The sequence below is a fragment of the Doryrhamphus excisus genome, linkage group LG14 (genome assembly GCF_037039965.1).
Source record: "Doryrhamphus excisus strain RoL-2023G ecotype Guam linkage group LG14, RoL_Dexc_Guam_v1.1, whole genome shotgun sequence".
Taxonomy (NCBI): domain Eukaryota; kingdom Metazoa; phylum Chordata; class Actinopteri; order Syngnathiformes; family Syngnathidae; genus Doryrhamphus; species Doryrhamphus excisus.
The window spans coordinates 13,417,360-13,444,792 of record NC_136370.1 but is presented as its reverse complement, the minus strand read 5'-3'; the positions used below and the strand labels follow the sequence as shown (position 1 = coordinate 13,444,792).

Sequence of the window (27,433 nt, the reverse complement as noted above, 5' to 3'; positions counted from 1 at the left end):
GGAACCAAAGTGTTCTTTTGTTCCAACTTGTTTCCACATGCCTCATAGATGGTGAGACAGACACACCCTCCACTCAATACATGCATGAACCAACATTTCAACATATTGTGTTCCTGGTGAATGTCTGGGCGTGCGTCATTTCAGCAAAAAAAACCTCATGATGATACCATATTATCACGATATTTTATTTGTATTGCAAAACAGCCATTGTATGGTGATCAATATACACTCATTGGACACAAAATGTATTACTGCAAGCAGGGGCGGGCTTACCTTTAGCGCCTAGAGATTTCAAGGAGCCCCCAAAACTGGTTATTAGTCCTGATTGCATGTTCTCCCCGTGCATGCGTGGGTTTTCTCCGGGTACTCCGGTTTCCTCCCATATTCCAAAAACATGCTAGGTTAATTGGCGACTCCAAATTGTCCATAGGTATGAATGTGAGTGTGAATGGTTGTTTGTCTATATGTGCCCTGTGATTGGCTGGCGACCAGTCCAGGGTGTACCCCGCCTCTTGCCCGAAGACAGCTGGGATGGGCTCCAGCACCCCCCCGTGACCCTCGTGAGGAAAAGCGGTAGAAAATGAATGAATGAATGGTGCACTTCAGCATACACTTCAGTGTATGTCGGTCATGAATAATCCGATGTTAATGTGTTCACGGAAAGTAGGTCAATTATGAACATTAGTATCAATAGTAATCTGTTGTTTTGGTTCCGCATACTTGAAATGTGATACTGTAATCATGTGATGTTACTTCAATTAAATGTATTAACAATATTTCGCAATGCATTTATTTCTAATCTTCTCATATCATTAACTGAAAACCTGAATGAAAAGCAGGTTTGGCCGTCTCTGCTGGGCCCCTCCAGCCGCATCCGCTGCCTTCTGAATAGCAGATGCAGCCGACTCACTCTTCTATGCCCTCGGCATCCCGGAGAGGAAACAAAATGCCAGAACTCGTCCGTCAGCTTGGCACTACTGCTGAAATCAGTGTGCGCACGTGAGTTGTGAGCACTCATTGGACAGTTGAACTGGGGAAGTTGTAAGAATGACGTACACCCATCACTATTATCATTATTATATTTTGCTGTAAATTACCATTTAATATGACTGGGATCATTATTGAATCTTCACTCATTGTGGGAACATGCCTGTAGATTTTCACCTTTGGGAAAGGTAGAACATTACATTGGAATAAAGTAAATACTCCTGGGAGTTGTACAAGTTTAGAGAGTAGCTTGAGGCACAGAAATGAAGTCCTATTGCAAGGTTTTCACATTGTACTCATTCAACCGACTACAGGGTGTTAAAAGGTCATTATTAAATGGTACATTTCATATTTTTGTGAAAAAACATATTTTAATAAAGCTGAGAGTCACATGTTGACTGATTTATTTTATATCCATTGTGGTGGTGTTTTCGGGCAAAATAAGAAACAATCAAAACACACCTCTTTTATATACGTCCTACAGTAGATCAATGGTAAAAAAAAAAACCCTCAAGGATTAAACACTCCTGCTCGCTCTCCTTTCATTTCAGATCAACATTTCCTATAAAACTGATTCTTGTAATTATTAGATCTCAAAAATGGTGTTGCATCTCACAGCAACTACGGTGCGTTCAAGGACTGTCGAACAAAGTGTGACAGATCATCATTAGCTCTCAATCATTCATTCATTCACCACTTATCCTCACAATGGTCATGGGGGGTGCTGGAGCCTATCCCAGCTGTCTTTAGTGGCGAGAGGCGGGGTACACCCTGGACTGGTCGCCAGCCAATCACAGGGCACATATAGACAAACAACCATTCACACTCACATTCATACCTATGGACAATTTGGAGTCGCCAATTAACCTAGCATGTTCTCCATCTCTCCACATACAGAGATGGCCAAGGGTGGATGGAATTGAACTCGGGTCTCCTACCTGTGAGGCTTGTGTGCTAACCACTCAACCACCGTGCAGCCTATTTGTCAATCATTACAACATACACAGTACATGTATGCTGTATATTTTATCTGTATTATCACATATTTATACATTGTTACAAATTTAGGGTGAATGAGGATGACACAGTCTATTTTCAGATAAGTAAAAATAATTTTTTGAACAAAAACGAGTCATATTTTGCAAATAACGCTGGCCCCTGACAAGACATGAACCAATGGTGTTTACAGACAAGGTTGGGACTGGGAGGCAAAAAAGTCCAATACTGTAGCAGCTTGATGAAGCCAGCATGCCGACACTTGCATCCTGGAGCTTGTTTTCAGATGTGATTACCATGGTATTTTTTTTATTTGGAGCGTCAAGTCCAGTCAAGCACATGAAAAGATGATCTCAGCCAACAACGCTGTCAAACAAGCCCACAAATTCAAAGCAAGACAAGGAAAGACTTTTCATAGAATATGTGAACTGTAACAATGCCTCTTTTTCATCCCATTGTTGTAAAAAACAGGAAACCTGATGATCAAGATAGCACTGAAAATCTTTTTACATCCTTGTCTCGTCCTTCTCAAGTGTGGCGCACAACTTCCTGGTCAAAAAATAAACTCTCAATCTTCAATGGTTGTGTGTCATTTTACAAGTCATTTAGCAAGAATAAAGTCAAAATATTTAAAAAAAATGTGGTATGAGAATAACGTTGTAACATTATGAGGATAATTGGCTAGCGACCAGTCCAGGGAATCGCCCGAAGTCTTCTGGGATAGGCTCCAGCATACCCCCATGACCCGAATAAGGATGAACGGTACAGAAAATGGATGGAACGTTATGAGGAAAAATAAGGTCATATTAATAGGATAAAGTTGAGATATTAAGGAAAATATATATTTTTTTGAAGTCATAATATTTTAAGAAAGTTATAATTACTGGAAAATTAGATTTGGGAAAAAGTTATCATATTATGGAAATAAAATAAAAAATAAAGTCATAATGTTAAAAGAAGAATGACGTAAGATTAAAAAAAAATAACACCCATAATTTATGAGAATAAAGTAAATTTTTTATTAATATATATATATATAATTATATATTATATTATGTACATATATATTATATATTTTTTATAGTTGTAATATCATGAGAAACAAAATTATGTTTTAATTTTGGGGACATTACATTGGGTGAAAAGATATCATATTACTTTTCCATCTTTACCACAAAACATTTTTGTCTTGTGTTGCTTTCCAAAATAATTGCACCCCTCCCTTGCACCCTTTGATTAGGACACCGAGTAGCGCAGTCAAACGCCCCCTCTCAAAGTCTTGCAGCAGTCAGCTCAAAACTCACACAATATCGTCAGAAATCCACAGACATGCTCGAGCACGTGAATTTATCCATTCTCAATGGAGGATTACACACTATAGAGAGGGGGAGGGGTGAAACAGTCACTTTTTGGCTCCAGATAAAAAAAAAAAACAAACTGGTCCAGTCAGTCCTGTTGGGACACACCTGGAGGAATGTACCACCTTTGCTCAGCTTCTTCCAGCGAGTTTCCACAGGATCCAACATGCGCCACTGCGTCACAACACACGGCTGGTGTTGTCAGAGGAAGGAAATGTACCCTTATTTTGGATGTGTTGAAAACTCACCAGTTTTATCTTTGTACCGTTTAATGATTCACTCATAAAGAAAAAAAAAACAAATATGGTGAAATTTAGTAAGTAGTGGGCCGCCATCATCCAGACATGTTGGTCAGTAATGTGGATCAAGTGTTTTTTGCCCAAGGACACAACAGCAGTGACGTGGGATTCGAACCGGGATCCCTCTGCTTACTGGACGAGCCCAAATATTCCGTTGCTATACATATTTTTTTGTTTGCATGATAAAAAAAATGGAAATAAAGTTCACTAAATCATTCAATAGTCTTGAATAGTATCAGTATCTGCAGTACTGTATTGACTTGTGGTATCAGATCTTTGCAGTATCGCCCTTTCATGATTCAGTGTTAGCAAATAAGGTAACAAGACATTTTATGTGAAAATGTGGCTATTGGACCTTTGTACGCAGGGAAAGTACTTCCAGAAGTAGAACTTATGAAGTTCTGAGTCACGCTTCTCCTGAGAAACACCCTCCTATCAGCAAGGCATTCTGGTCATCTAACCTCTACTTTTATTCTCAGCCTGAACAAACTTTCCAGTGCAAATAAAAGAATCATCTATACAGAGGCCGCACGACCAACGGATTCCTGCCCGGGGTGGGCCCTGCACGTCACTGGGGATGAAAAAAAAAAACGAAGAGCGAGGAGGTGGCTCCTCCCTTTTTTCCTCCGTGAAGTACCAAACAACACAAACAACCACGGCGTCGCTCCTAGCAACATGGCAGCGTGGAAAGACGGAAGTCTTCACAGCTCAAGAAGTGGAAAACAAATGTATTTAATGAAAATATATACATTTTAACAGTGTAAACGTGGTATCGTTCATAGCAAAGTGGTGATAAATTACAACAAAAAAAACACTAGTATTGGAAACACATGGCCATGACATAAAGGGGGGGGGGTGGAAAAAAGCACACATTATTCTGGGAATACTTGTGTATAAACTATAATCCCAAAATGGTTTGATGGGGGTTGGAGTCACTACGTCACATTCTTTGGTCGCTCGCTGTGGCACAACTCGGCATGGAAATAGGAGTTCAGAACATTCACAGCCTCACTCGCCATGACTTTATTTTGACGCCAGATGTCCTTCCATTTATCTGGTGTTGGGGGGGGGTCTTAAGAGTAGTGTCCCAAAACTTTTGAGCGTTTTAGAATGTACGTGTGTGTGTGTGTTTGAGAGTGTATCCAAACCACGGGCTGACTCATGTAATGATCTCAACGCTGCACTAACTTGCCCTTTTCTTTGTGTCCTCGCCATGCGCCATAGCAGGGCAAGATGGAGGCGTCTTGTCATGCAGAACCTCCATTTGTAAGACAGTAATTCATTGCAGATCATTCCCTGATGTCTATAAGAAAAGTCTCAAAAAAACATCTCAAGATACAGCTACGCTGTACGCAGGGGCAGGCGTTCGGGGGGTGTTCTTCTCTGAGAGAGCGTTCAGAGCGTTGGAGTCCATGAAGTTGCCTCCACTAGCGGTGACAATGTGGTGGGAGTGATGGTTGGGCTTGAACACCTCACGGCAGCGTTTGCCCACCAGGTAGATGATCTCCAAAATGGAAAGGAAGATACACAACATGCTGGTGACCACCATGAAGATGGTGAAGATTCTCTTCTCGGTGGGCCTGGCGATGAAGCAGTCCACCTTGTTAGGACACGGTTTCTGTTCGCACTTGATGAGTAACGGGAAGTCGTAGCCCTCGTAGATGTGGTACAGAAGGTAAACAAACGTGGTGTCCACGCTGACTTTAAAGACCAACGTGAGGACGTACGTCCACCACAGGCCACCGCGCTTCTTGCCGGTGTTCTCATAGAGGCGGCGGCAGTTCTCGCCGAACTTGAGGCGGTTTTTTCGCTCCCGGTCCTTCCTGTAGGCTACGTGCATCACCACCAGGAAGGAAGGGCAGGTGACGAAAATGAGCTGCAGGGCCCACAGCCTCACATGGGACACGGGGAAGAAGTGGTCGTAGCATACGTTGTGACAACCCGGTTGAGCCGTGTTGCATTTGAAGTCCCTCTGTTCGTCGCCCCACACTTTCTCAGCCGCCACCACGAACACCAGCACCCTGAAGACGAACACAATGGAGAGCCAAACTCGTCCAAAGGCAGTGGAGTACTTGTTCACCCCGCTGAGGAGGCCCTGGAGGAAAGCCCAGTTCATGTCGAACCACTATTGCTTGCTTCTGTGGATTCCTGTTGGTGAAAATTCTAAATATTGAAATAAAAAGAGCATAGAGGATCTTTTTTATTCAGCTCACAGTAACATAAACTTACTAACTTTACTGATGCAAATAGTGGCTACTGTATCTGTGTTTTGGAAATACAGTACAGATATTATTTTGTTTACGTTTCTAGACAAATGTAAAGTGAAATAAAACCCGAGTCTTGTGTAAAGCAGTTCAAAACGACCAATTTAAAAAACTGATTTGTTTGAATATCCCAATGGAAATACCTAGCTTGTATTTCTATGTCATTTGCGTTGCGTTCAGGGAACCATAGTTAACTCGTCAACTATCTTTTCAACATGAGCGCTTAACATGACGAGGAGAAAGTTTTTAAAATCGTCAAAAAAACACAACACAATGTAGCATTAAAATACGTTTACAGTACTTACGGTGTTGTAGGTGCAGTAGCGGAGGTTCGGCACTCCGATGAAGCTCACCGATGAGAATGTGAGTGGGTTTGTCAACAGGACAGACGAGTGGAGGGAGGAGCTCGTGGGAGTCTGCCATGTCTTTGCAACAAGCGAGGTGGACACAGGTGTCCTCGTGCAATCATGCCGCGAGATATTGCGTATTCTAAACGAGTACGTTTTTTTTATGTTTTACCAGAAAGTTCTCAATGGTATGAGTCGATTTTTTTGTTTTTTTTATATCTCTCACAGACGTGTCTACGCAGCAAACAAAACAAACAGTACGGGAATAAAAAAAAACTACAAAATGGACGGCCACAGACATTATAGCTCACATATTGTAACACGTAACATTCCAATACACAAGCTGCTGATGGGACTAGTGCAGTTGCTCCACCTAGTGGCGGACTTTGGTATATAAACGCTTATTAACGCCTGTTATTAATTTGGTCAATATGAAGAACTTTTTATGGTCACTATTAAAATCCTGACAAGTGCATAGCTTGTGCCTCACATATTCTTCATATAATGAAAAGAATCCGAGTGATTTTTGTTGAAGGTGTGCCTGCTAGCAAGCTAAAGCTTTCAAGTGATGCCCATTCACTGTGTAGTCTGTACATGTGTTTAGATCCAATGACAGATATAATAATATAAAATAACATAATATAACATACAATAACATGTGTTTAGTACCAATGACAGATAAAATAACATAACATACAACAAAATAACATAACATACAATAACATGTGTTTAGTACCAATGACAGATAAAATAATCTGTATTTGCCTTAGGATGTTGCTAATGTAAGTGGTTTGTGCCTCTCCAATTACCTAAATCTAGACACTGTCTGTCCAAATGTTGTAGTTTATTAAAAAAAAAAAGTTATTTACATTGCAAATGATTTTGTTTCAAAGTGAAAGTGAAGTAAAAGGATGACTATTCTCTCAAGACATACGGACACAAAATTCATTCAAATGTATAGCATTTAAACAAGTTCTCCACAGTCTGAGATCATCACTTTCTGCTTTGTCTTCCCATCTTTTGATCCTTGAGCCTGTGCAATAAAAATGACAGGAAATATATATATAATCAGCACGAGAAAAAAAAACAAATTCAGATTAATGTTGCATTCTTTGCTGCCCCCCAAAAAATTAATGCAATCTTCACCTCCATCGCTCGAAGCACATCCATCCCCTCCACCAGTTCTCCAAACACCACGTGTTTGCCGTCCAGCCAGTCTGTTTTGTCATTGGTGATGAAGAACTGGGAACCGTTGGTGTTTGACCCTGAGTTGGCCATGGAAAGTTGCCCTAAGATCACCAGAAGTTTAGCATGGTGCCAGTAAATACAAACCAGACCACTTCTAGACTCCACAATGTAAGGAGAGCTCTTCACCTGGAGCAGTGTGTTTGAGGATAAAGTTTTCATCATCAAACTTCCGACCGTAAATTGACTTGCCGCCAGTGCCATTGTGGTTGGTGAAGTCACCTCCTTGGCACATGAACTGCGGGATGATGCGATGAAAGCTGCTCCCTTTGTAGCCAAATCCTTTTTCATGGGTGCATAAGCAGCGGAAGTTTTCTGCAAAATAAAACAACCAACTCTAACTTGTCCTAACTAACTTGTGACTCAAACCAACTGTCAAACCACCTGCCAAAGAGGTGGATGCATTGCTCATTTTTAGGGAAAGGGGAAGCAGTGAAGTGATGGGGTCAATGTTATTGGTGTAACCGTATTGTACTAAGCATCCAGGACAGAGACGTGTACCTCTTTGGTTTCATCCTCTTAGCCATAATTGATATCCAAACACACTTTGAGTTCATTCTTGAAATGTTCCCTGAGGTGAGTGGTTCTGAAAACTTCCGGGGCGCTCAACTTTAGAGGTTCAGTGCTACATGTACATCATCAGAGCAGCCTACAGACCTGCTGTCATGGGAACGATGTCAGCCCGAAGGAGGAAGCGAAGTCTCCCCGCAGGCTTGTTGCCAATCTTGATGTCCATGTAGACCTGTGGATTGACTCTGCCCTTTTTCGCAGGAGGCTCAGCCTGCAGAAACAAGAAAATTGTACCCAAGTGGGACGCTTCAATTGATCGGCCATTGATTAGTATCCTTAAAAAACAAAGAACAACATATACTGATAAATGCCTTCCAATCACAAAAAACGATTGGTGTGTGGCAACAAACACTACATGTGTGCTGGGTCAGGTAAGGCTGCTAACTTCCGCATTGAGCCGACAAAGAACACACTTTGTACTGTATTGTCAGAATCCACACTGTAAAACCTCAATGGTTTTAGTGTGACAGCTAGACACAGGCTACACCAATCGATGCCAGCGTGTTTGACCACGGCCTCATCAAACCCATTGCTGTCCGTCATTTCTTGCAACTTTGTTTACACGCTTTGCCTAGCCGTCACTGGCGGCAGCTAGCTAGAATTATCAGTCTAGCTTCTCGTCTTTGGACTCCAAATGTGACTAGTACAGTAACATTATGTTTTAAAAACAAACAAGAAATGCAGTTAGTTTGGAGATTGGTTTTGTCCCACGGGGAAGTGGATATCACGTTCTATCACAAGTACAATTAACTTTTTCAAGTGTGTTGAACAATTTTCCCTCTTGTTTTTATGCTAATCATGTCTCATCGTCAAAACACTATTTGTGTTGTCAGTGTGTCCAGCTTTATGATGGAGATACTATGATAGGGGTCAGCTTTATAACTTTTCAATCCCCTCAACATAAATAAATTAAAGAATCTATAGTTAATCCATGTGATCGTTACCGGCATAGGCTGATCTCACTCATAGATGATTGGTATAGGAATAGGCGCATAAAATCCAGATCAGAGCATCCTTAAATCTAACCTGATTGGACAATTAGTTGCACAATTAAAAAATAAAAGGTATATCACCTCTTGTGCAACAGTTTTAGCTGTTGCTCCTGTAGCCTCCCCCTCGACTTCTTCTGCAGTTTTCCCTGAGAACTTCTTCAACCAGTCATCATCCGACCACACTGAGAAGGGAAAAAAAAAAGATTAAAAATCTGAATCAAAGTACCTCAATCTCATTCCACAAAAAATTGGGCTTTCTTCAGTCACCTGGTCGAGAGGATCCTTCTTTGATTCTCATTGGCTTAGCAATGTTGACACGGACAGTCCTTCCAAAAAGCTCAGATTCATTCTGATACAGGTGAGGAACAACAACAGAACATCAACACAGAAGCAGCACATGCTGACCTGGTCTTTCTTCACACATATATACAGCCCAACGTACCATGTTATCAATAGCCGCTGCAGCATCCTACAAAAGTACAAAAAAGATTTTCAATTTGTTTATTTGCAGCATTTTTGTGTTGCAGTTTGTTTTATGACATTTGTGTGTTTGGCACATTTGGACATTGCCCCTGTGGGCCACCATGGCATAACATTGTCAGTGTCAGTGGAAGGGGACCTATTATTATTAGCATAATAGGTCCCCTTTCATAGTGGAGACCTTCATGTCAAACATTATATAACTTCATATGTTTGAGCTACATAAAGCACTTAAAATGAGGTCAGTGATATTTGAAAAACATAAATATAGAGCAGTCAGTACAATTCAACTTACCTCTGCCAACTCAAATTCAACAAATGCAAATCCTCTGTGCTTTTCTGAAAATTGAGCAAATGCCACAACTTTAATATATAACTTGAAATTGTAATGTCAACGAACGCACAGAGACTGTCGACTGTACCTGTCTCATAGTCGAGTGGTATTTGAATGTCTGTGATATCTCCAAACGGGATGAAAGCAGCATGCAACACTTTCTCGTCCACTTCCTCTGCCAACCCACCTAGAATCAAAAGAATTAACGACGTAGTACAGTACACAAGCATTCAAGACGGGCTTTTTTGTGTATGAGACTGATTATCGCTTTCAATGACTACATTTATCACACAACCTCAGACGCATTTTAACTGCACGAAGTTCCCAACACTTTCTTCGTGTTCAACCGGCTAATTTAAATCGACCAGATTTTGGTATATTCGATAAACGATACAAACGCCGACTTTATATTTGTAGCTATGTATCTAGCAAAAAAAAACTCACCAACATACAACACTCGCTTGCTTGCCGCCATGATTAAATGACCTTTCAACTTTAACCCGCGCTCTGATTGGTAGAGCGGAACCAAAGCCCGCCTCTTGCTTCTGCTTGCTCTCGAGCGCCATCTATCGATTAAAACGGAATATTTCACCTACGCCAAATGTAGATGTCGGCTGGAAAAATCAGTTACACAGTCGCCACCCATCAATCGGTTAAATCAAGAATAGGCTTCTATTAAATACATGATTCAATTGTTGCCAATAGCTTTAGTAAGCCAGAAGACGAAGAATACATGAAGGAATCATGTATTCTTTTCTCCATACGAAGACATTGTAGTTATGTTAGATGATTTTGTACTAATATCACATGCACAGATAAAATAACTGTGCTTCTAGCTGTGAATTGGTCAATGGACAGTAAATGTAGTGGTAGGACAATAAATGTGTTATAATTAATCAATTTTGAAAATAGAAATCAGGTGAATACATCTTACAAATTAATATGCCATCCTAGAAATGTCTGGACATAACACAAATAACATTCTATGACGTCCCATCACAGTAATAGATTTTAACATAAGCTTACAAAGTAGATCTGAAGGACAATGAACACAAACAATGCGGGATGCTTTTCGTTGATATAATTTCTTTATTGAGAATGCTACAAAGCCAAAGGCCTACAGGAATTTGTCAGTTAAAATTAAACAATACACTTTCAAGCAAAGAAATAAAAGAGAGTCATTTTCCTTGAGGTCTGCATTGTGTTTGATATGCAGTTTATTAGTTAGAAAATAATTACCTTTCACTTTCTCCTGAAATATTCAAGTAAGTTTTCAAACATATTTTTCCTCTTTTTATCCATTTACTTTTTTGCACAACTGTGCAGAACTTTCTTGGTGTCAGTGTAGCATGTCTTTCCAGATCTTGTCTGGGTCGTCCAGCCTGGAATACACAATAACACAATTCTTTTGATATTTTGTGATGTACTGTATATAGCCGTGTTGGTGAGTACATCTCGTGTTCTACCATACCAGTTTGAATTCAGTATTCAGGAAGTGGCAGCAGCACCAGTATTAACCATGCTGCCCACTTTCTGAGTTGCATCCTTTTTTGCTTGGTGGGCTTGCAGCACTGCAACAGCTTCTTCCACCTGCACAGGACAAAACGATAGACAACTGCCTTCTAACAACAAAAGAAAAGAAAAAAAACAACGGAGAAGATACAGGAAATGACGTACCTTTGAACGCAATGATTCATGAGACTCCAGCATATGCAACAGTTCTGAGTTGTCGATCTCAAGCAGCATGCCTGTGATCTTTCCTGCAAGGTTGGCATGCATGGCCTGGATCAGCGGGAATAGACGTTCCCCTGTACAGAACAATGAAATGATAAAGGAGAAAAATCTAGACTGAATATGGAAACCATAGTTATTTAATTGAGGCTAGTTTGTACCCAGCATCTGCTTCTGCTCCTGCGGTGGTGCAGAAGCCAACATGGAAGCTGTGAGTGGCTCTTGGCCCTGAACATGGACAGCTGGCTGAGTCTACAAGGAAACATGGAAGTGACATAAAATGACAATAAACAATGATATTTTATTTTTTTTGTACTTCTGATTATACCTGCTGTAAGGCAATAGGCTGGACCACTGGAGGATTAGGGTTGCGCACACCGGTGGCATATTTGTAAGGCGGCATGGCACGGGGGCCTGGTACCCCCATTGACGGGCGAGGAGCAATGCCCTGGCCTGCACCTTCCCCACCACAGATAGAGAAAAAAGTTCAATAACGAATATCTTGCCAAGCTTCATCAGCCGCGATTAAGTTCATACATGTACTCCTATGATAATTCCAGGATCAGAGAGAACCCACCTCGCGGGCCCTGTGTGCTGCTTGGAGACATGTGCCTCAGGTTGGCACGAGGACCCGGTTGACGGAGCGAGCTGGGCATCCCCTGGAAACCACCTAGAAATGACAGAAGCGTCTTCTTCTAAAATGTTGTGTAAAGCACACTTAAATTGCTAAAACTCTGTTACTGCATGCACACCTTGACCTCTGCCACCTTGTTGTTGCCACCTAGGGTTGGGTCGCATTTGGGCCAGTTGATTGGGTGCATAGTACGTTGTTCTATTCTGGGCCTGAGGAGCAAAAGAAAAAAAAGCTTGCAGTAGAATGACAACTGTAAAAGATGATAATTTCATTAATTAAGTCCATTAATGACACAACCCTTTTTATGTCCCATTTGCTCATCATGTTGCTAAGTGTGTCAGTCTGCAGTTTAAATTGGGGGCAGGGAATCAAAGTCACACTGCTGAAAATAACTGCAACACTGGTGACAGGAAAACCAAGTCAGGAAACCAAAGAAACAGAAGATACTGTTTGAATTCTAATACAAAAATATCATATAAATATAATATTCATTCATTCTCCACCATTTATCCTCAGGTCACAGGGGACCTATCCCAGCTGTCTTCGGGCAAGAGGCAGGGTACACCCTGGACTGGTGGCCAGCCAATCACAGGGCACATATAGACAAACAACCATTCACACTCACATTCATACCTATGGACAATTTGGAGTCGCCAATTAACCTAGCATGTTTTTAGAATGTTGGAGGAAACCGGAGTCCCGGGAGAAAAACACGCATACACAGGGAGAACATGCAAACTCCACACAGAGATGGCAGAGGGGGGAATTGAACCAGGGTCTCCTAGCTGTGAGGTCTGCGCGCTAACCACAATATATATCATATATTATATTGTAACGTAATGTAATGTAATATAATATGGGCTGTCAATCGATTAAAATATTTTGTTGATTAATCACCTTTTGTCCACAGTTAACTCAGAATTAATCAAATTAGTCACAGATAGAAATAAGCTTTTACCTATAAAAAGTAGGGTAAATCTCTGTAGTAAATGATTCGATCCACACTTACAACGATACCACAACCACAGAGGTTCAACAAATACAAAATGTGAGCGAGTGAGACCTCTCACACTGACACAAACAAGCTTTTTTGATTGCAGTTGATTACAGTGTCGACCGACAATGTCCCAAAGATTGACAAAGTGAGTCGCGACTGACGGGTTGGTGAACTCTGCTGTAGATGAACAACTTTAAACCCATGTGTCTTTGAGAGGGATACATGTAAACAAAAACATCCATATTTTGGCTTCGGTGCTCATACCTGTGGCACAGCTGGCATGAAGTAGCCACTCGTGGGCTGGAACTGATTAATGATGGTGTTGGCTGGCATGGCCCTCATTCCAGCGATGCGTTGCATGTACTGGTTGGTGAGATGGGCTTTGCGCTCCTCTTTGCGCTGAGCGAGGGCCACGTAGAGTGGTTTGGAACCAACAATGCGTCCGTTCATCTCAGTCACGGCTTTGGTGGCCTCCTCCGGGGAAGAAAAGCAAACAAAGCCAAAGCCCTTGGAGCGACCCTCCTCCAGCATCACCTGACAAGACAGTGGGGTTAACTTTTACAACAACTCCAGAGCAGTGATGTTTCCTTGTCATATTTAAAATCACCTTGGCACTTGTAATGGACCCAAATGGAGTGAATTCTTTGCGCAGTTTTTCATCATCGATGGTGTCATCGAGATTCTTGATGTAAAGATTAACACCCTAAAAAGAATACATGATCTCAAGCAGACTGGTTTATATATATAACATGAACAGACTCAAGCTTGTTTTATTAATGCAGTGGTTCCCAAACTAAAAACCACTGTATTAATGAGTCCTGCAGACCTGATAGCGGCTGATCCTTTCCTGTTTTAGCAGCTCAAACTTGCGCTTCAGCTCTGCCTGACGTTCCATTTTTTTCTGAGCGCGTCCCACAAACACAGTCTTGCCGTTGAGTTCTGTGCCATTCATGTCCTCTACAGCCTGAAGATTAAGGTATTATCATCAGCGGGAACAGGACTATGACAGATGTTTGACACATTTGCATGATACCTATAAAATACCTTGTTAGCGTCCTCATGCTTCTCATAACTGACAAATCCAAAGCCTCTGGATTTGCCTGTGGGGTCCATCATCACCTTCACACTAAGTGTTTTGCCTAGAGACAAATGAAAAGTAGGAGGGTACAGTGAATGAATAAATAAGATTTAATAGCTAATAAAAGTTCTAATGTTCTCTACATAAATATAACATTAAGTAAAGCAATCAGGGCAACGTTTTGAAGAAGGCCCTTTTTTAGATCCAGCATGACTGTTAAAGCAAAGTCCATAAAATAAAAACATAATTGGAAGTGTTTAGTGAACAACTTTTAGTGTCCCGCTGTTTGCCTCAATATGTGTCATTTACATGCTAAGTGGAAGTCTGGTGGCTAATTTACATCCTGTTTACACATATGTTACGCACTTGCCACATAAGTTTGTGACTGAAAATGTTGTGCATTGGCACAAAATGCCACATTAATACACAACTTCCATCCATTCATTCATTTTCTTCCGCCTGCGGGTTGCAGGGGGGCAGCAGTCTCAGTAGGGAAGTCCAGATTTCCTGGTCCTTCCAGTTCCACCTGGAGGATGCTGAGGCGTTCCCATGCCAGCAAACCAGTTGAGTCTGGATGATTTTTTGGCCAAGTAAATACAACTTACCATATTTGTCAAAAAGCTCCTTAAGACGCTCATCATCCATATCATCCCCAAAGTTCTTGATGTAGACATTGGTGAACTCCTTAGCTTTGGCACCAAGCTCAGCCTCCCGTTCCTTGCGAGATTTGAAGCGACCCACAAACCTGAAAATGGAGAAAGAGCGACAACACACACACTCTTTTAAAACAGCCCTGTTTGATCTGGGAAATCCAACCAGAATATAACACTTTCTCTCAGTTGAAGATCCACATTGTCCACACTAGCTAGAGAGGATTTGATATTCACAAAACACAGCTATATTTCATCAACGCTGCTGGGGCAAACAATGAAGAAATATACATTAAATATGATGTTAAGATCACCACAGGCAGGCAGGTATGCTCACATGCTTGACACGCCACAGTGATAACCATTAGCACCACCTTGGTCTGAAATGAGGAGGATGATAAGGAAGTGGATGGAGAAGGGTGGAGGAACGGTGTCGCACAATACAAAGGAAAGCTGAGGAGGACCAAATGATCTTATATATACCTTGCTATGATGACCTTTCCCATTGTGCCATCCAGTATGGCATTCCTGCATTCGATCCATCACTAACACACACAAGCCCGGTCATACACACAAACACGCTTAGACGGGTGACCAGAGATTGCACGAATGAGGCTGCAGGAAATGTTTCTGGGAAATAGACAAGCGTTTTAATTGGTTATTTCATCACTTCAGGGGTTATCTTCACACTGACAAAAGCGAAAGAGGGGCTTATTAGTTGTATTATTCACCAACTGAAAAAATATCAATTCACTCAACAGGTGAACAACAGGAAAGTTGAGATTGGCAAGTAACACTCTGACGCCTGACACAACATATTCTTATGTAGCAGACCAAATGAAAGGTAATACAATGATGAGACACTCACACCTTGCGGTCATTCAGTAGCATGCCGTTCATCTTCTCAATGGCTCGGTCAGCGGCATCCTGGGTCTCAAAGTGGACAAAGGCGTAGCCCTTGGAGCCATTTTCATCACACACAACCTGGAGGATAAAAGGATTATCACATAGTATAATGTAATTTATACAAGTAGAGTCAGGTTGGGTGCTATGACTGAGAATACGCGCTGAACAGCTGCCTCTGTGTCCAAGCAAACTGTAGTAATTCCACATTTGATTACTTAATAGTTGTCGCATAAAACCATCCTAACCAATCACAACAGGTGATGGTAGCATCTATTCAAAACTAATCTACTGTAGGGCCACACAGTGGGCAAGTGGGTAGCATGTATTGACACCCAGTCAGGAGATCAGGAAGGCCTGGCTTCGAATCTCCGCTTGGGCATCTCTGTGTGGCGTTTGCATGTTCTCTCTGTGTGTGCGTGGGTTTTATCCCGGTACTCCGGTTTCCTCCCACAGTCTATATGTGCCCCGCAATTGGCTGGCGACCACTCGAAAGTCAGCTCGGATAGCCTCCAGCATACCTCTGTGATCCCAATGAGGATAAGCGGCATAGAAAACGGATGGATGGATAATCTACTGCAATGTATTTTTACTTGTCTTTACATAAGTACACTTCAACTGAACATAATTCAACTTTACACATTTGATGTGTATCTACGCGCTTGTTGATTCAGTCGGTATCTGTCTATGTATTTATTTGTGGTAAAAATACCTTGCAGGAGAGGATGTTTCCAAAGGCAGAGAATGTGTCATACAGGGCTTTGTTATCAATGGACTTGTCAAGGTTCTTGATGAAGACGTTGCCCACTCCAGACTTCCTGAGGGAGGGATCTCTTTGGGACCACATGATTCTGATTGGCTTTCCTTTCACTACGTCAAAGTTCATGGTGTCCAAGGCTCGCTCAGCTAGTTGGGGAAAGAGAGGCACACAGGTGAGATAAGAAGGCTTGTTTATAAGGGGTCACATGTTGGTGCATTTAATATTGTGTGTTAACACGTTCACATCAGAACAAATACTACTACAGAGCAAATACTTTGTCAAGAAGGGTTGGACATAAAGAGATTAGCCAACCTCCTGTTTCTTAAGACTACTGTCGCCCATGTGGAATTTTTATGTGGTCTGGTACACCTCAAGCAATGGAGTCGACAGACCAGCATAGTGGAGTCAGTTTCAACTAGTTTGCTGGCTAAAGACTTGTTTTTGCAAGGTATCCTTGTTGCACTTTTTCTCCCCTTGGGAGCAACAAAATCATTGAAACTGTAGTTCAGAACTTCCATCAACTGCAACACTTAATTAGACATTAATAGATTTTTTAAACCCATTTTTCAGGGGCTGGACTGAAAGCTTGTACTGTATGCATTTTATTTTATATGGCATGTAGATTATTGTGAAGGCGTTCCATTGATTGTGAAGACGTTCCATTGCAAATAAAGCTGAAGGTATACTAGCTGCCAACACAGACAGGAAATCACCACCTATTGGCACTTTGGCATTGACCATTTAGCATAAATTGTAAATTAGCATTTTAAGTTAAATAAAAAAGTGGCTTGATGGTGCTATCTGCAGGAGGAAAAGAGCTGCAGTGACGTGACTAAATCCAGCAGAGGGTGCTGTTTCAAGTCAATCTACTCCACTCAGCTAGCATGTGGGACTAATGCATGTTTAACAAGACACACCTATTTTGACTTTAAAGCCCTAAAAAAACGCCAGCAATGTTGTATTTACATAAATACCCTGTACATAAACCAAATTACAGCGACATTGCTATTGTAGCAGCTAACACAAAGAACTATTCTTCTGGCATAGTGATGTAGTGCCTCATGCCACTACCGAAAGGTCGTCTTTTACAGTTAATTGTGGGTAGGTGGAAAAAAGTTTCAATCACTGCAAGGTTTGTTAGCGCTTCGGTCGTTATGATGCAATCTCTTTTGGAGCAGTGTCCTCCTCGCCAGACACACAAAGTCTTTCTATCCATGGTAACACAGTATTCCACTTTTGCAGCAGATTTCTGTTGGCATGCCTTGGGAAACCACCAAGTCATACCGGTGTGATGACTTTCTTTTGTTAGTGGCAGTAGTTCGTCTTCCCTATATTCAAGGGCAAAAAGGTAAGGCTCTGGATCCTCATTTCTCCAGCAACAACAGCATTGCTGTTGTTGACGGGCGTAGCACTAGATGTGAAATCAATGTGCCCAGGAAAGAAGTTACGGAAATGTTAAAAATGACTGTAGTTATCACATGTACTGCATGGCCACAGCATGTATGTAAAACAAAATGGAGTTGTTGGTTTTTTTTAGGAGGGCTTTATAGTCGAATTTTGTGTACCATGACATGCAATGTTATGCAAATGTATTTTAATACACACAAAAGGGAAAGATGTGTGCTCATGTGTCAGATAATGTGGATGATGGGCAAAATTTTATTTTAAAAAGTCAAGTTTTTCTTTAACGCTCGACCGCTGTTAATACCGTCTATAATAACCCACACAGAGGAAACAGTAGTGGACCACGTGGTAGACACGCTGTCTATAAGAGCAGCTGTGACAAGTGTGTGTGTGTGTGGGGGGGGGGGGGGGGGTGGCAGCTGTTGTGGGCAAGCAGGGAACACACGGGCCTCCTCCCTGCCTCAACACATGCTGTTGGACACATCCCACAGTGGCACAGTACACAGGGCCCCCTGATAACTGTGGTGTGAAGACATCTGCTTACGTTCAACACCCATCTTAAACTGCAACAATTCACTGAGGTTCTACTCAGTATGTGAGGCCAAAGATAAATAGGAGAGGCTCCAATGTCTATGTGGTTGTATGGGCCTAACATGCTTTTGTTTGGTCTCACACACACACTTTCGGAGGCCAGGCTCCCCTGCAAAAAAAAAAGTGTCTGGTAAACAAAACAGAGCTGCCTTGCGTCTGCTGGCATCAGCAGTTTGGCTCGCAATTGTACTTCACAAGCAGTGTGCTCAGAGGTTTGTGATCACAGTCAGACGCGACCTCTGATGCTTCGATCTTGGCTTTAAAAGGGAAAATAGTGTGTGTAACCTGGAGTGCTTTGAGATAAAAGATTTTTACAAAGTCCATTCAATTAAAAACGGGCCAAATAAACTAAAAATCTAACAGAAATATCAACCTCTGTCCCGTTTCTGTCTTGTCATTTCCAAGAAGTCGTTAAAGCGCAGGCAGGTTTTCGGCAGCTCAGAGAGATGTTCTATATTTAGAGAGGGGTCCTGAGAGGTATGTGCTGGCATGGAGTGTGAGTGGAGAATTCTCTACCATTGATGGAGAGAGACACAGTCAACAAGAATGCTCGGATGAGCAACACCAGGTCTCGTGAGCACTTCCAGCCTTGATCCCCCCCCCCCAAAAAAAATCAAACCCACTCCTTACACAACACCAAAACCTTCCACTAAATCCACTTGACAAGTCATGTTAAAAGTAGTAGTTGTAAGCCAAGTTGTACTTTAAATTCACTCCCTGAAGCACCCCCACCACCATTTCTAACAACAAATGGTGTCATCTCATCCATGTGTCTTCTTACACTTAAACCAGCGACACCAAAACTTCTGGAAGCCATCACTACCTTTTGGTCCCTCTTGTCCACCTGTTGGGACAGGTGCAAGCCTGATACAAAGAGGGTGAAAAGGCCATACACACAATGTAAACACTATTACTCAATGCTTCTTGCATGTAGCCATGACTGTCAAACTTTACTAAAATATATGAGACATATCTCTATTAAGGAGTCATAGTTTCTCAACAGCTGGAAGGGTCCCATAGATTACGCTGCACAGGAATGGGAACATGTGTTGTTCCCATGTATGGGTCAAAAATGAGCCAATATAGAACAAGACCAAAGGATCAAAGTATTGGTAAACTTCTGTTTAGGGGGTGTCCAACTGTTTTTTCCGCACATACAAAAAAGCCCCCCTTTCTTTGATAGTCTTGAAATTGTACTTATTTACACACAAATACAATGTAGGTCAAATATACTATGTATGTAACCATATTTGACTCAGTTTTGTGCTATAGCTAACAAGGCAAATTGTCATGCTAATGTTAAATCATATTTAATGAGAATACATAAGGTCAATTTGGAGACCCTGATATGATTGATTCCGTCATCAGCTAAAATAAGATATCTATATGTATAGTTATAGACAGGTATTAAAACCTTGACGGCATGAATGATGCAAATAAATCCTTCTTACCGTCCGCTGGCTGTGAGAAGTTGACATAAGCGTATCCCAAGGACCGACGGGTGATCATGTCCCGGCAGACCCGAATGGACAACACCGGTCCAGCTGGGCTGAATTTCTCATACAACATGGCCTCCGTGATGTCTGGGTGCAGGTCGCCAACGTAGAGAGAAGCCATCGGATAACTCCCCGCTGCAGTGTTCATATCTCAGGCGGCAAACTAAGCGAATTTTCTATCAATAGGTTGAAATGGAGAAGCGGTTCTGATCCAAAACTCGCCGTGTCCACTCACCTACGAAGACGTGCTGCCACAAAAAAAAATGTCAACCAGAAAAAAAGTATTTCTTTTTTTTTTTTAGACTGTCGGTCTCTTTTTCCTTACAATTTTGCTATTTTTTTAACGCTTATATTGGCTTAATTGTAACACTTCGTTTCTTTTTATGAAGGTTTTCTAATGTTTTATATTTTTTATGTATTTTTAAGTTTTTCGAGAACAGTGAGTTGAACACTCACGGTGGTTTGATGGCTGTAGAAAGAGACTGCATTGGGTAAGCGTGGCCACTTTATACACCCTGTGCTGCGCGTGGAGGAAATGTGACAGGGTCAAACTTAGGAGAAACATGCCTCTGCGCATGCGCATTCTAAAAGAAACAGCGTCCCAACCAAACGGTTCGGCTTACGACAGCGACATCTAGAGGTCAATGTGGTGCAATGACAAGTGCTTTTTAAACATTCAGGAATGAAGTAGGAACAAAACCAAGTACACAGTATATTAAATTAAAAAAAGACAAGGTACATGGTATAGAGTAAAGTTTATTGTAATATATTTATTCTCTTTGAAGTTACTCCACGTCATTCATCCTCCTGAGAATGGAAGAAAAAAGAGAAATCACTTAGCAGCCAAATTATTAGGTACACCGCAAACTGAATTTGACTTCAATGCTCAAAACGTATACAGTAGGGGACATACTGAAATATCAAAGGATGCAGGGGCCACTTTGATAGTATCAAAGAGGCTAGTATCAACATTTCAGCTTTGTACATTTTGCTCCACCCCCAGGTTTATTGGAAAATACAGTTTTACAGTAGCTACAATAATCGTACTTTCACATAATGTTGCCTTGCCTTCACCATCAGAAGTCTACCTAATGTGGACATTATATACAGTACATAAAAAGAAATAGGAACAAGCACATGCAGTGTGCACCATGTAGTTACCTCAACAAATCCAGAAAAATGGACAACAGTCCCTTGCGTCGTGGCCTCCATTTACTCTCAGCTTCTGCAGGTCTTTTGGTTTCACCTCCATCTTGTGCTGCCACCTCTTCTTCATAACTCAGAGTGTGGGAGCCATCTGGGCTTTTGGACAGCTGGATTTTTGAGTGGATTATTGGCAGCACGTGGTTGGTTCTCTTTTGCCGTTTCACAGTATGGTTGTGATGATTCCAGTCCTTTGTCCTCTCAGGCAGAAGAAGTCTGTGTGAGGGCCAGTTTGCACTTTGACCTTTCACATTGCTCGGGTTAGTTTCTTGCTTCTGGCTGGAAGACTGGAGTTCATTCAGTGAAGCGGCATTGTCACCATGCTCGGTGTCCTCCATCTGTGCAGGTAAAACAAGTGTCAGACTGCCGATTGGGTCCTGCTTCACAACCACGACGCTCTGTGATGGAGAGGACCACTGGGATTCAGAGTTTATTTTTTCCGGTGCTGCAGAATCTGACTGCATGGAGTTCCATTCGGGTTCCAGTCTTTGGTTCATCTCCACAATGTAGAATGGGCCAGTTGTGACAACAGCCTTTGCATCTGTTGGGACAAGTTTGATTGATTTATGACTATTGATGCAGTTCAGTTGTGTTTTTTTTTTTTTTTTTTTAGACATAACAGACCTTGAGGAAGGTGCTTGACTGACAGGCCTTTACACTTGGAACTACAGCAATTGCACACATCCACATTTCCACTCAGTTCCTCCCACCTGAAATGAATACAAATTGTATTTAAATGAAAAAAATCTCACCAAGGACGACACTTTGGGTATAGGGCTCTGCACCGCATGCGGCAATTTACAAAATACCTGGAGTTGACCAAGTCAAAGTTGCAGGACTTAGAGCCACTGGTTATCTCCTGGTCTGAGATGATCACAGTGCAGTGGATGTACATCTTCAAAGAGAGAAGACGGGGGGGCGGTGTTACATCGTTGAGTCAAACAGTGAAAAAATTTGGAGCAAACTCACCTCAGAATTGAGATAAGTAGTGTTCAGTGCAAACTTCACCACATCTGAATACTGAGAGTCAATAAATTTTACAGCAGGATAAGATGAAGCAAGAAGGGCCGTGCACCTGCAAGGATTCATATAAATTTACATCCACATATACTACAATTTAATGATACTTACCCTTTATTCATTACAAAAGCATAGCGAGGTTTAGTGTGAGGCTCCGGAGAAGAGGAGGCAAAGCATGATTGGATGAAGAGACGTTGGTGAGGACTGATTTTAGCAGACACCTCCATATTGATTATGTCGCCCCGAGCGTAGACGCTGGATTCCGTTGGTCTTGTCCACGAGGCTGTAAGATCAACATTGAGATTGCTGCGGCATTCACAACTTAAATAACTTATATAATAAATAACTATATAAATAACTCATAACTTATTCAGTTTTCCTATACTTACAAGTCATAGCCCGTATACTGAAACGTCTTCCGTAATCAGGGCGTACTGCAGAGGTAGGCAGGTTTGGATCTTTTAACCTAAAAGTCAGATACTCAAGGCTTTGCAGTGACCCCAAGGTATTGGAACATTGTTTCGGAATATGATATACACATACCCGTTTGGAATGCAGGAGACATGCACAGTAGAAGGTGTCAGCTTCTTGTTCAAGACTGGCTCTCTGCGATTAAAGTGGAGAGCATTGGAGAGCACATCCAAGCCATTTCGAATCTGTCAGACAATATAGATTCAAAAAACACATTCATATATAAATCAGCAAAGACAATGAGAATTTGGTCAACACACTTCATGACTTGTTCCACATTGATCAAAGCTGTAAGTGAACATCATTTGGTTTGGTAGCTCGCTATTGCTGTAGCAGCCATCACCCAACTGGATCTCTTCTCTTTTGAGGGTGACATCACCCATTCTTTTGTCCACCAGCAGTATTAGTTCACTTTCATCACAATAAACTTGCACATCAGGAACCTCCATCATAGAAGACAACTCAGCAAATATGTCAAATTCCGGGGCCCTCAAGGAGCTGAAGATGGTATCAAACGGGTTTAAATTATTGCTTATTTTAAACGGAGAAGGCAGTATGTTTTGAAAAAATCCAGGCACATGCTGTGAAAATATAGCTTCAGTCGAATGAATCCAAAAGAGATGACTGACTAATACACACAAAAGTAACTTCAGAACCTCCATTGCAAAGCTCAAAATGGATCCACCACTCTAAAGATTGTGTGAAAGCCATGTGTCATTAATAAGCTGCAACAGGTGCTGCCAATCAACTCATGGCAAGCAGAAGTGGGGCGTTCAAGATGACAATTCATGAACGCTAACAATTTATACAGTATATGTGGACTTGTTCTTGTGCTTGTGTTTCATTTGGCATTAGGGATGAGGAAGTTGTTTGGCTCGCCACATGAACCATATATATATATATATATATATATATATATATATATATATATATATATATATATATATATATATATATATACACACACACACACACATACATTATATATATATATATATATAGTATATATGGCGTCTATGAATATATATAAGATAAAATATAAAAACTCAAAAAGATATAAAAGATAAGATATATAAAATGTAATTATATATATATATTTATATATTTAATATTATATAATTTTATATAAGATAAAATATAAAAACTCATATATACATTATATATTTATATATTTAATATTATATATTATATAATTTTATATAAGATAAAATATAAAAACTCATATCTTTTTGAGAATGGAAAAACTCATATATATATACATATCTTTTTTATAATTTATCTTATATTCTTTACACTTTTAAACTGCTATACAAGGAGCAGTGGAGATGCAAATTTCCCTGTCTAAAGCCACTTAAACCATGTCTCATTAAAAGTGTTTAATGGACGCATCTTGCAGGCCGGATTCCCCCCCCCCCGTTCTAAAGTTCCAACTACCAGCACAGCCATGGCAATTCAGCATCCCCACCATGTTTGTGGAGTATGTTGCAACAGAATTTAAATGAATGGCTTGGAACTTCCCTGCCAAATTTTGAAAAGTGCTGCATGAAGACACTGATGACAACATGTGAACAGGATTCCCATTTATTGAAAGCTCTACATATAAAATCTTTTTTTAAAAAATAAAGTTTTCTGTAAGCTTTAATCTTCTTCAGGCTCCTCCTCGCCTTCCCCTTCATCCTCAGCGGTGGCATCCTGGTACTGCTGGTACTCGGACACTAGATCATTCATGTTGCTCTCAGCTTCAGTGAACTCCATCTCATCCATACCTTCACCTGTGTACCAGTGCAGGAATGCCTTACGACGCAGCATGGCTGTGAACTGCTCAGAGATACGCTTGAACATGTCCTGGATGGCCGTGGTGTTGCCGATGAAGGTGACTGCCATTTTCAGTCCACGGGGTGGAATATCACAAACGGCGGTCTTCACGTTGTTGGGGATCCATTCAACAAAGTAGCTGCTGTTCTTGTTCTGGACATTGAGCATCTGCTCGTCCACCTCTTTCATGGACATACGTCCACGGAAGACAGTGGCTACGGTCAGGTAGCGGCCTTGACGCGGGTCACACGCCGCCATCATGTTTTTTGCGTCGAAAGCTTGCTGGGTGAGTTCGGGAACGGTTAGGGCTCTGTATTGCTGGCTCCCCCTGCTGGTCAAGGGGGCAAAGCCCGGCATGAAGAAGTGCAAACGAGGGAAAGGCACCATGTTGACTGCCAGTTTACGGAGGTCAGCGTTGAGCTGGCCGGGGAAGCGCAGACAGGTTGTGACACCACTCATGGTGGAGGACACAAGGTGGTTCAGGTCTCCGTAGGTGGGCGTGGTCAGTTTGAGTGTGCGGAAACATATGTCATAGAGAGCCTCGTTATCGATGCAGTAGGTTTCATCTGTGTTCTCAACAAGCTGGTGGATGGACAGAGTGGCGTTGTAGGGTTCTACAACTGTGTCAGATACCTGAAGGAACACAACATACTCAGCCTCTCATCTTCACACACGTGCTGTATTACAACGATGCTCACCTTGGGGGAAGGCACCACGCTGAACGTATTCATGATGCGATCGGGATACTCCTCGCGAATCTTGCTGATGAGCAGCGTTCCCATGCCCGATCCGGTTCCCCCACCTAGAGCATGAGTAAGCTGGTAGCCTTGCAGACAGTCACAGTTTTCAGATTCTTTGCGAACAACATCCAGGACCGAGTCGACCACCTCAGCTCCCTCAGTGTAATGACCCTTGGCCCAGTTGTTACCAGCACCGCTCTGACCTACATAGGAAAAAGCGATACTTATTTTAATCAAGTCTGACAAACTTTAGCACACTTTAAATAACTCACCAAACACAAAATTGTCAGGCCGAAATATCTGCCCAAAAGGCCCGGATCTCACAGAGTCCATTGTGCCTGGTTCCAAGTCCACAAGAACAGCTCGGGGCACATATTTACCTCCTTCAAGCAGAAGAATGACAACGATCCAAGTCAGAAATAGACAGGAATTGATGAAATTGATCAATAGACATGAATGTGTCAGTCGTAAGCATGAACCTGTGGCTTCATTATAGTAAACATTGATCCTGTCCAGCTGTAGGTCACTGTCTCCATGGTAGGTCCCAGTAGGGTCAATACCGTGCTCGTCACTGATCACTTCCCAGAACTGCAAAATTCAAAAGGAAGCTGTTAACAGAGTACTTTTTTAAGTACAGGTTAGCAGAACCCAAACCAAGCACACTGTCTTGATCTAGTGGTAAACAAAACAGCACTGTTATTGTTACTCAGGAACTGAAACAGCAACGTATTTGCTTTTTGCAGACTAAATAAAGTTTCTGGATTTTTTTTGCTATACTTGAATATGAACCAGTAGTTTACAAGGAAAATGAGGAAATGAATACATTGTGTGAAATCTTTCTGTGTATAGAAGGGGTCTCAAACACACGGCCCGCGGGCCAAATGTGGCAGGACAGTAGTTTGAGGCCCCCGCCTTGATATGAAAGTTTAATGTTAGTGCGGCCCGCGCAAGTTTGATATGGATGCTGTATGGTATCATGTACCCAGAAAAAATTATTACGTTTGATTAATGTTCATGTTAAAGGTTAAATAACTTAATAGTTATCCTCCCTATCTGTGTGGAAGTGGTAAGTTTATGGCTATTTAAGTTTAAAGGAAATAACTTGAAGGCTACAGTTTAGGTAGCTAGCTCTCTAAAAAGAGTATAAATGTGACTATAGTCGTGTTTTGTCATGTCTACAGGGCTCTAATAATGCTTTGTTCATTTTAATCTGAAAAAAATAATTTGTCCACCCACCAACTACATGTGGTTTCTTTGGGTTTTTATCATTTGACATTTTATTATTATATTTATTTATTACTGATTGATTTTCTTTATTCTTGATTTGTTTATTTATTTTTCATCTTATTTTGTGCAGAAAAAAAAAAAGATATTTGAGAAGAGTGGAATGTTTTATCAGAGCTTTTCTTGTAGAAAATTGGAACCAAAGTGAAGTTTACATTTTTTTTTGTTTTTAATAAATGCGTTTTTTTTTTTTAAACCTGATGCGGCCCAGTCTCAACCAGACCAGAGCTCCAGTGGCCCCCAAGTAAATTGAGTTTGGGACCCCTGGTGTATAGTGAATATGTAGAAAATAAACAAGTGAAACAAATTAATTGAGATGTAAATATATATTGTTCCATGCACACACAACAAACAGCATATATAGTCAATTCATCCATGAGGACATTTATAAAAAGGCACTGATGTTGAACCATGCCTTTAGACACTGGAACAAAAAATATTCCACTAAATGTTTTCTCCAAGTTGCAAACAGAATTGTCCAAAATGACTTGAGAAATAAGGCTGATTACATCTCAATTTTGTCCATGGGAACTTTCTTCATGCCTTAATATTTAACAGTATGTGATTAATATTGATTTATGTCTGAGTAGTTGCAATTGCAAATACATTAATTATGAACTGACTTACCTTGGCACCAATCTGGTTTCCACACTGGCCAGCCTGGATGTGAACGATTTCCCTCATCGTGGATAGGATGGAACAATAGAAGATACTAGGGAACTTTTGAAGTCTTCTTTCTACTTGAGGTATTTTACGGTACTAGAGCTGTCTAGTACCTCGAGGC

At 41.3% G+C, this 27,433-nt stretch overlaps 5 protein-coding genes across 7 annotated transcripts; all 5 read right to left on the bottom strand.

The window, feature by feature from the left end:
* Nucleotides 1–4,697: 4,697 nt before the first annotated feature.
* Nucleotides 4,698–6,344, bottom strand: gjb10 (gap junction protein beta 10). Of its 2 annotated transcripts, none has more exons than XM_058090369.2 (2): nt 6,210–6,344; nt 4,698–5,803 (listed from the first exon to the last, which is right to left on the bottom strand). In XM_058090369.2, exon 2 carries the CDS (start codon nt 5,754–5,756, stop codon nt 4,971–4,973), a length of 786 nt encoding a protein of 261 aa, XP_057946352.2. In that variant the 5' UTR covers nt 5,757–5,803; nt 6,210–6,344; the 3' UTR covers nt 4,698–4,970. The 2 variants fall into 2 exon arrangements, with proteins under 2 accessions (XP_057946352.2, XP_057946353.2); XM_058090370.2 differs by having other exon boundaries at nt 4,698–5,788; nt 6,210–6,299.
* Nucleotides 6,345–7,076: 732 nt separating this feature from the next.
* Nucleotides 7,077–10,371, bottom strand: ppie (peptidylprolyl isomerase E (cyclophilin E)). The gene is made up of 10 exons (XM_058090337.2): nt 10,317–10,371; nt 9,961–10,059; nt 9,834–9,877; nt 9,501–9,527; nt 9,326–9,407; nt 9,140–9,240; nt 8,154–8,277; nt 7,626–7,811; nt 7,398–7,540; nt 7,077–7,284 (listed from the first exon to the last, which is right to left on the bottom strand). The coding sequence occupies exons 1-10, from the start codon at nt 10,345–10,347 to the stop codon at nt 7,216–7,218; spliced, it is 906 nt and encodes a 301-aa protein (XP_057946320.1). The 5' UTR covers nt 10,348–10,371; the 3' UTR covers nt 7,077–7,215.
* Nucleotides 10,372–10,941: 570 nt separating this feature from the next.
* Nucleotides 10,942–20,652, bottom strand: pabpc4 (poly(A) binding protein, cytoplasmic 4 (inducible form)). Its single transcript, XM_058091131.2, has 16 exons — nt 20,352–20,652; nt 20,072–20,279; nt 16,578–16,771; nt 15,831–15,946; nt 14,918–15,057; nt 14,279–14,373; nt 14,061–14,198; nt 13,842–13,937; nt 13,499–13,768; nt 12,356–12,446; nt 12,181–12,273; nt 11,932–12,062; nt 11,765–11,855; nt 11,550–11,680; nt 11,344–11,462; nt 10,942–11,254 (listed from the first exon to the last, which is right to left on the bottom strand). The coding sequence occupies exons 2-15, from the start codon at nt 20,262–20,264 to the stop codon at nt 11,361–11,363; spliced, it is 1,881 nt and encodes a 626-aa protein (XP_057947114.2). The 5' UTR covers nt 20,265–20,279; nt 20,352–20,652; the 3' UTR covers nt 10,942–11,254; nt 11,344–11,360.
* Nucleotides 20,653–20,854: 202 nt separating this feature from the next.
* On the bottom strand, nt 20,855–23,524 carry zpcx (zona pellucida protein C). Its single transcript, XM_058091133.2, has 9 exons — nt 23,071–23,524; nt 22,883–22,995; nt 22,729–22,805; nt 22,451–22,622; nt 22,289–22,394; nt 22,129–22,214; nt 21,944–22,029; nt 21,278–21,860; nt 20,855–20,923 (listed from the first exon to the last, which is right to left on the bottom strand). Exons 1-9 carry the CDS (start codon nt 23,470–23,472, stop codon nt 20,902–20,904), a joined length of 1,647 nt encoding a protein of 548 aa, XP_057947116.2. The 5' UTR covers nt 23,473–23,524; the 3' UTR covers nt 20,855–20,901.
* An 866-nt stretch (nt 23,525–24,390) lies between these two features.
* On the bottom strand, nt 24,391–27,433 carry LOC131140173 (tubulin beta-4B chain-like). 2 transcript variants are annotated; one of them, XM_058090354.2, is made up of 5 exons: nt 27,277–27,408; nt 25,845–25,953; nt 25,638–25,748; nt 25,324–25,568; nt 24,391–25,258 (listed from the first exon to the last, which is right to left on the bottom strand). In XM_058090354.2, exons 1-5 carry the CDS (start codon nt 27,331–27,333, stop codon nt 24,449–24,451), a joined length of 1,332 nt encoding a protein of 443 aa, XP_057946337.1. In that variant the 5' UTR covers nt 27,334–27,408; the 3' UTR covers nt 24,391–24,448. The 2 variants fall into 2 exon arrangements, with proteins under 2 accessions (XP_057946337.1, XP_078652338.1); XM_078796212.1 differs by having other exon boundaries at nt 25,638–25,953; nt 27,277–27,433.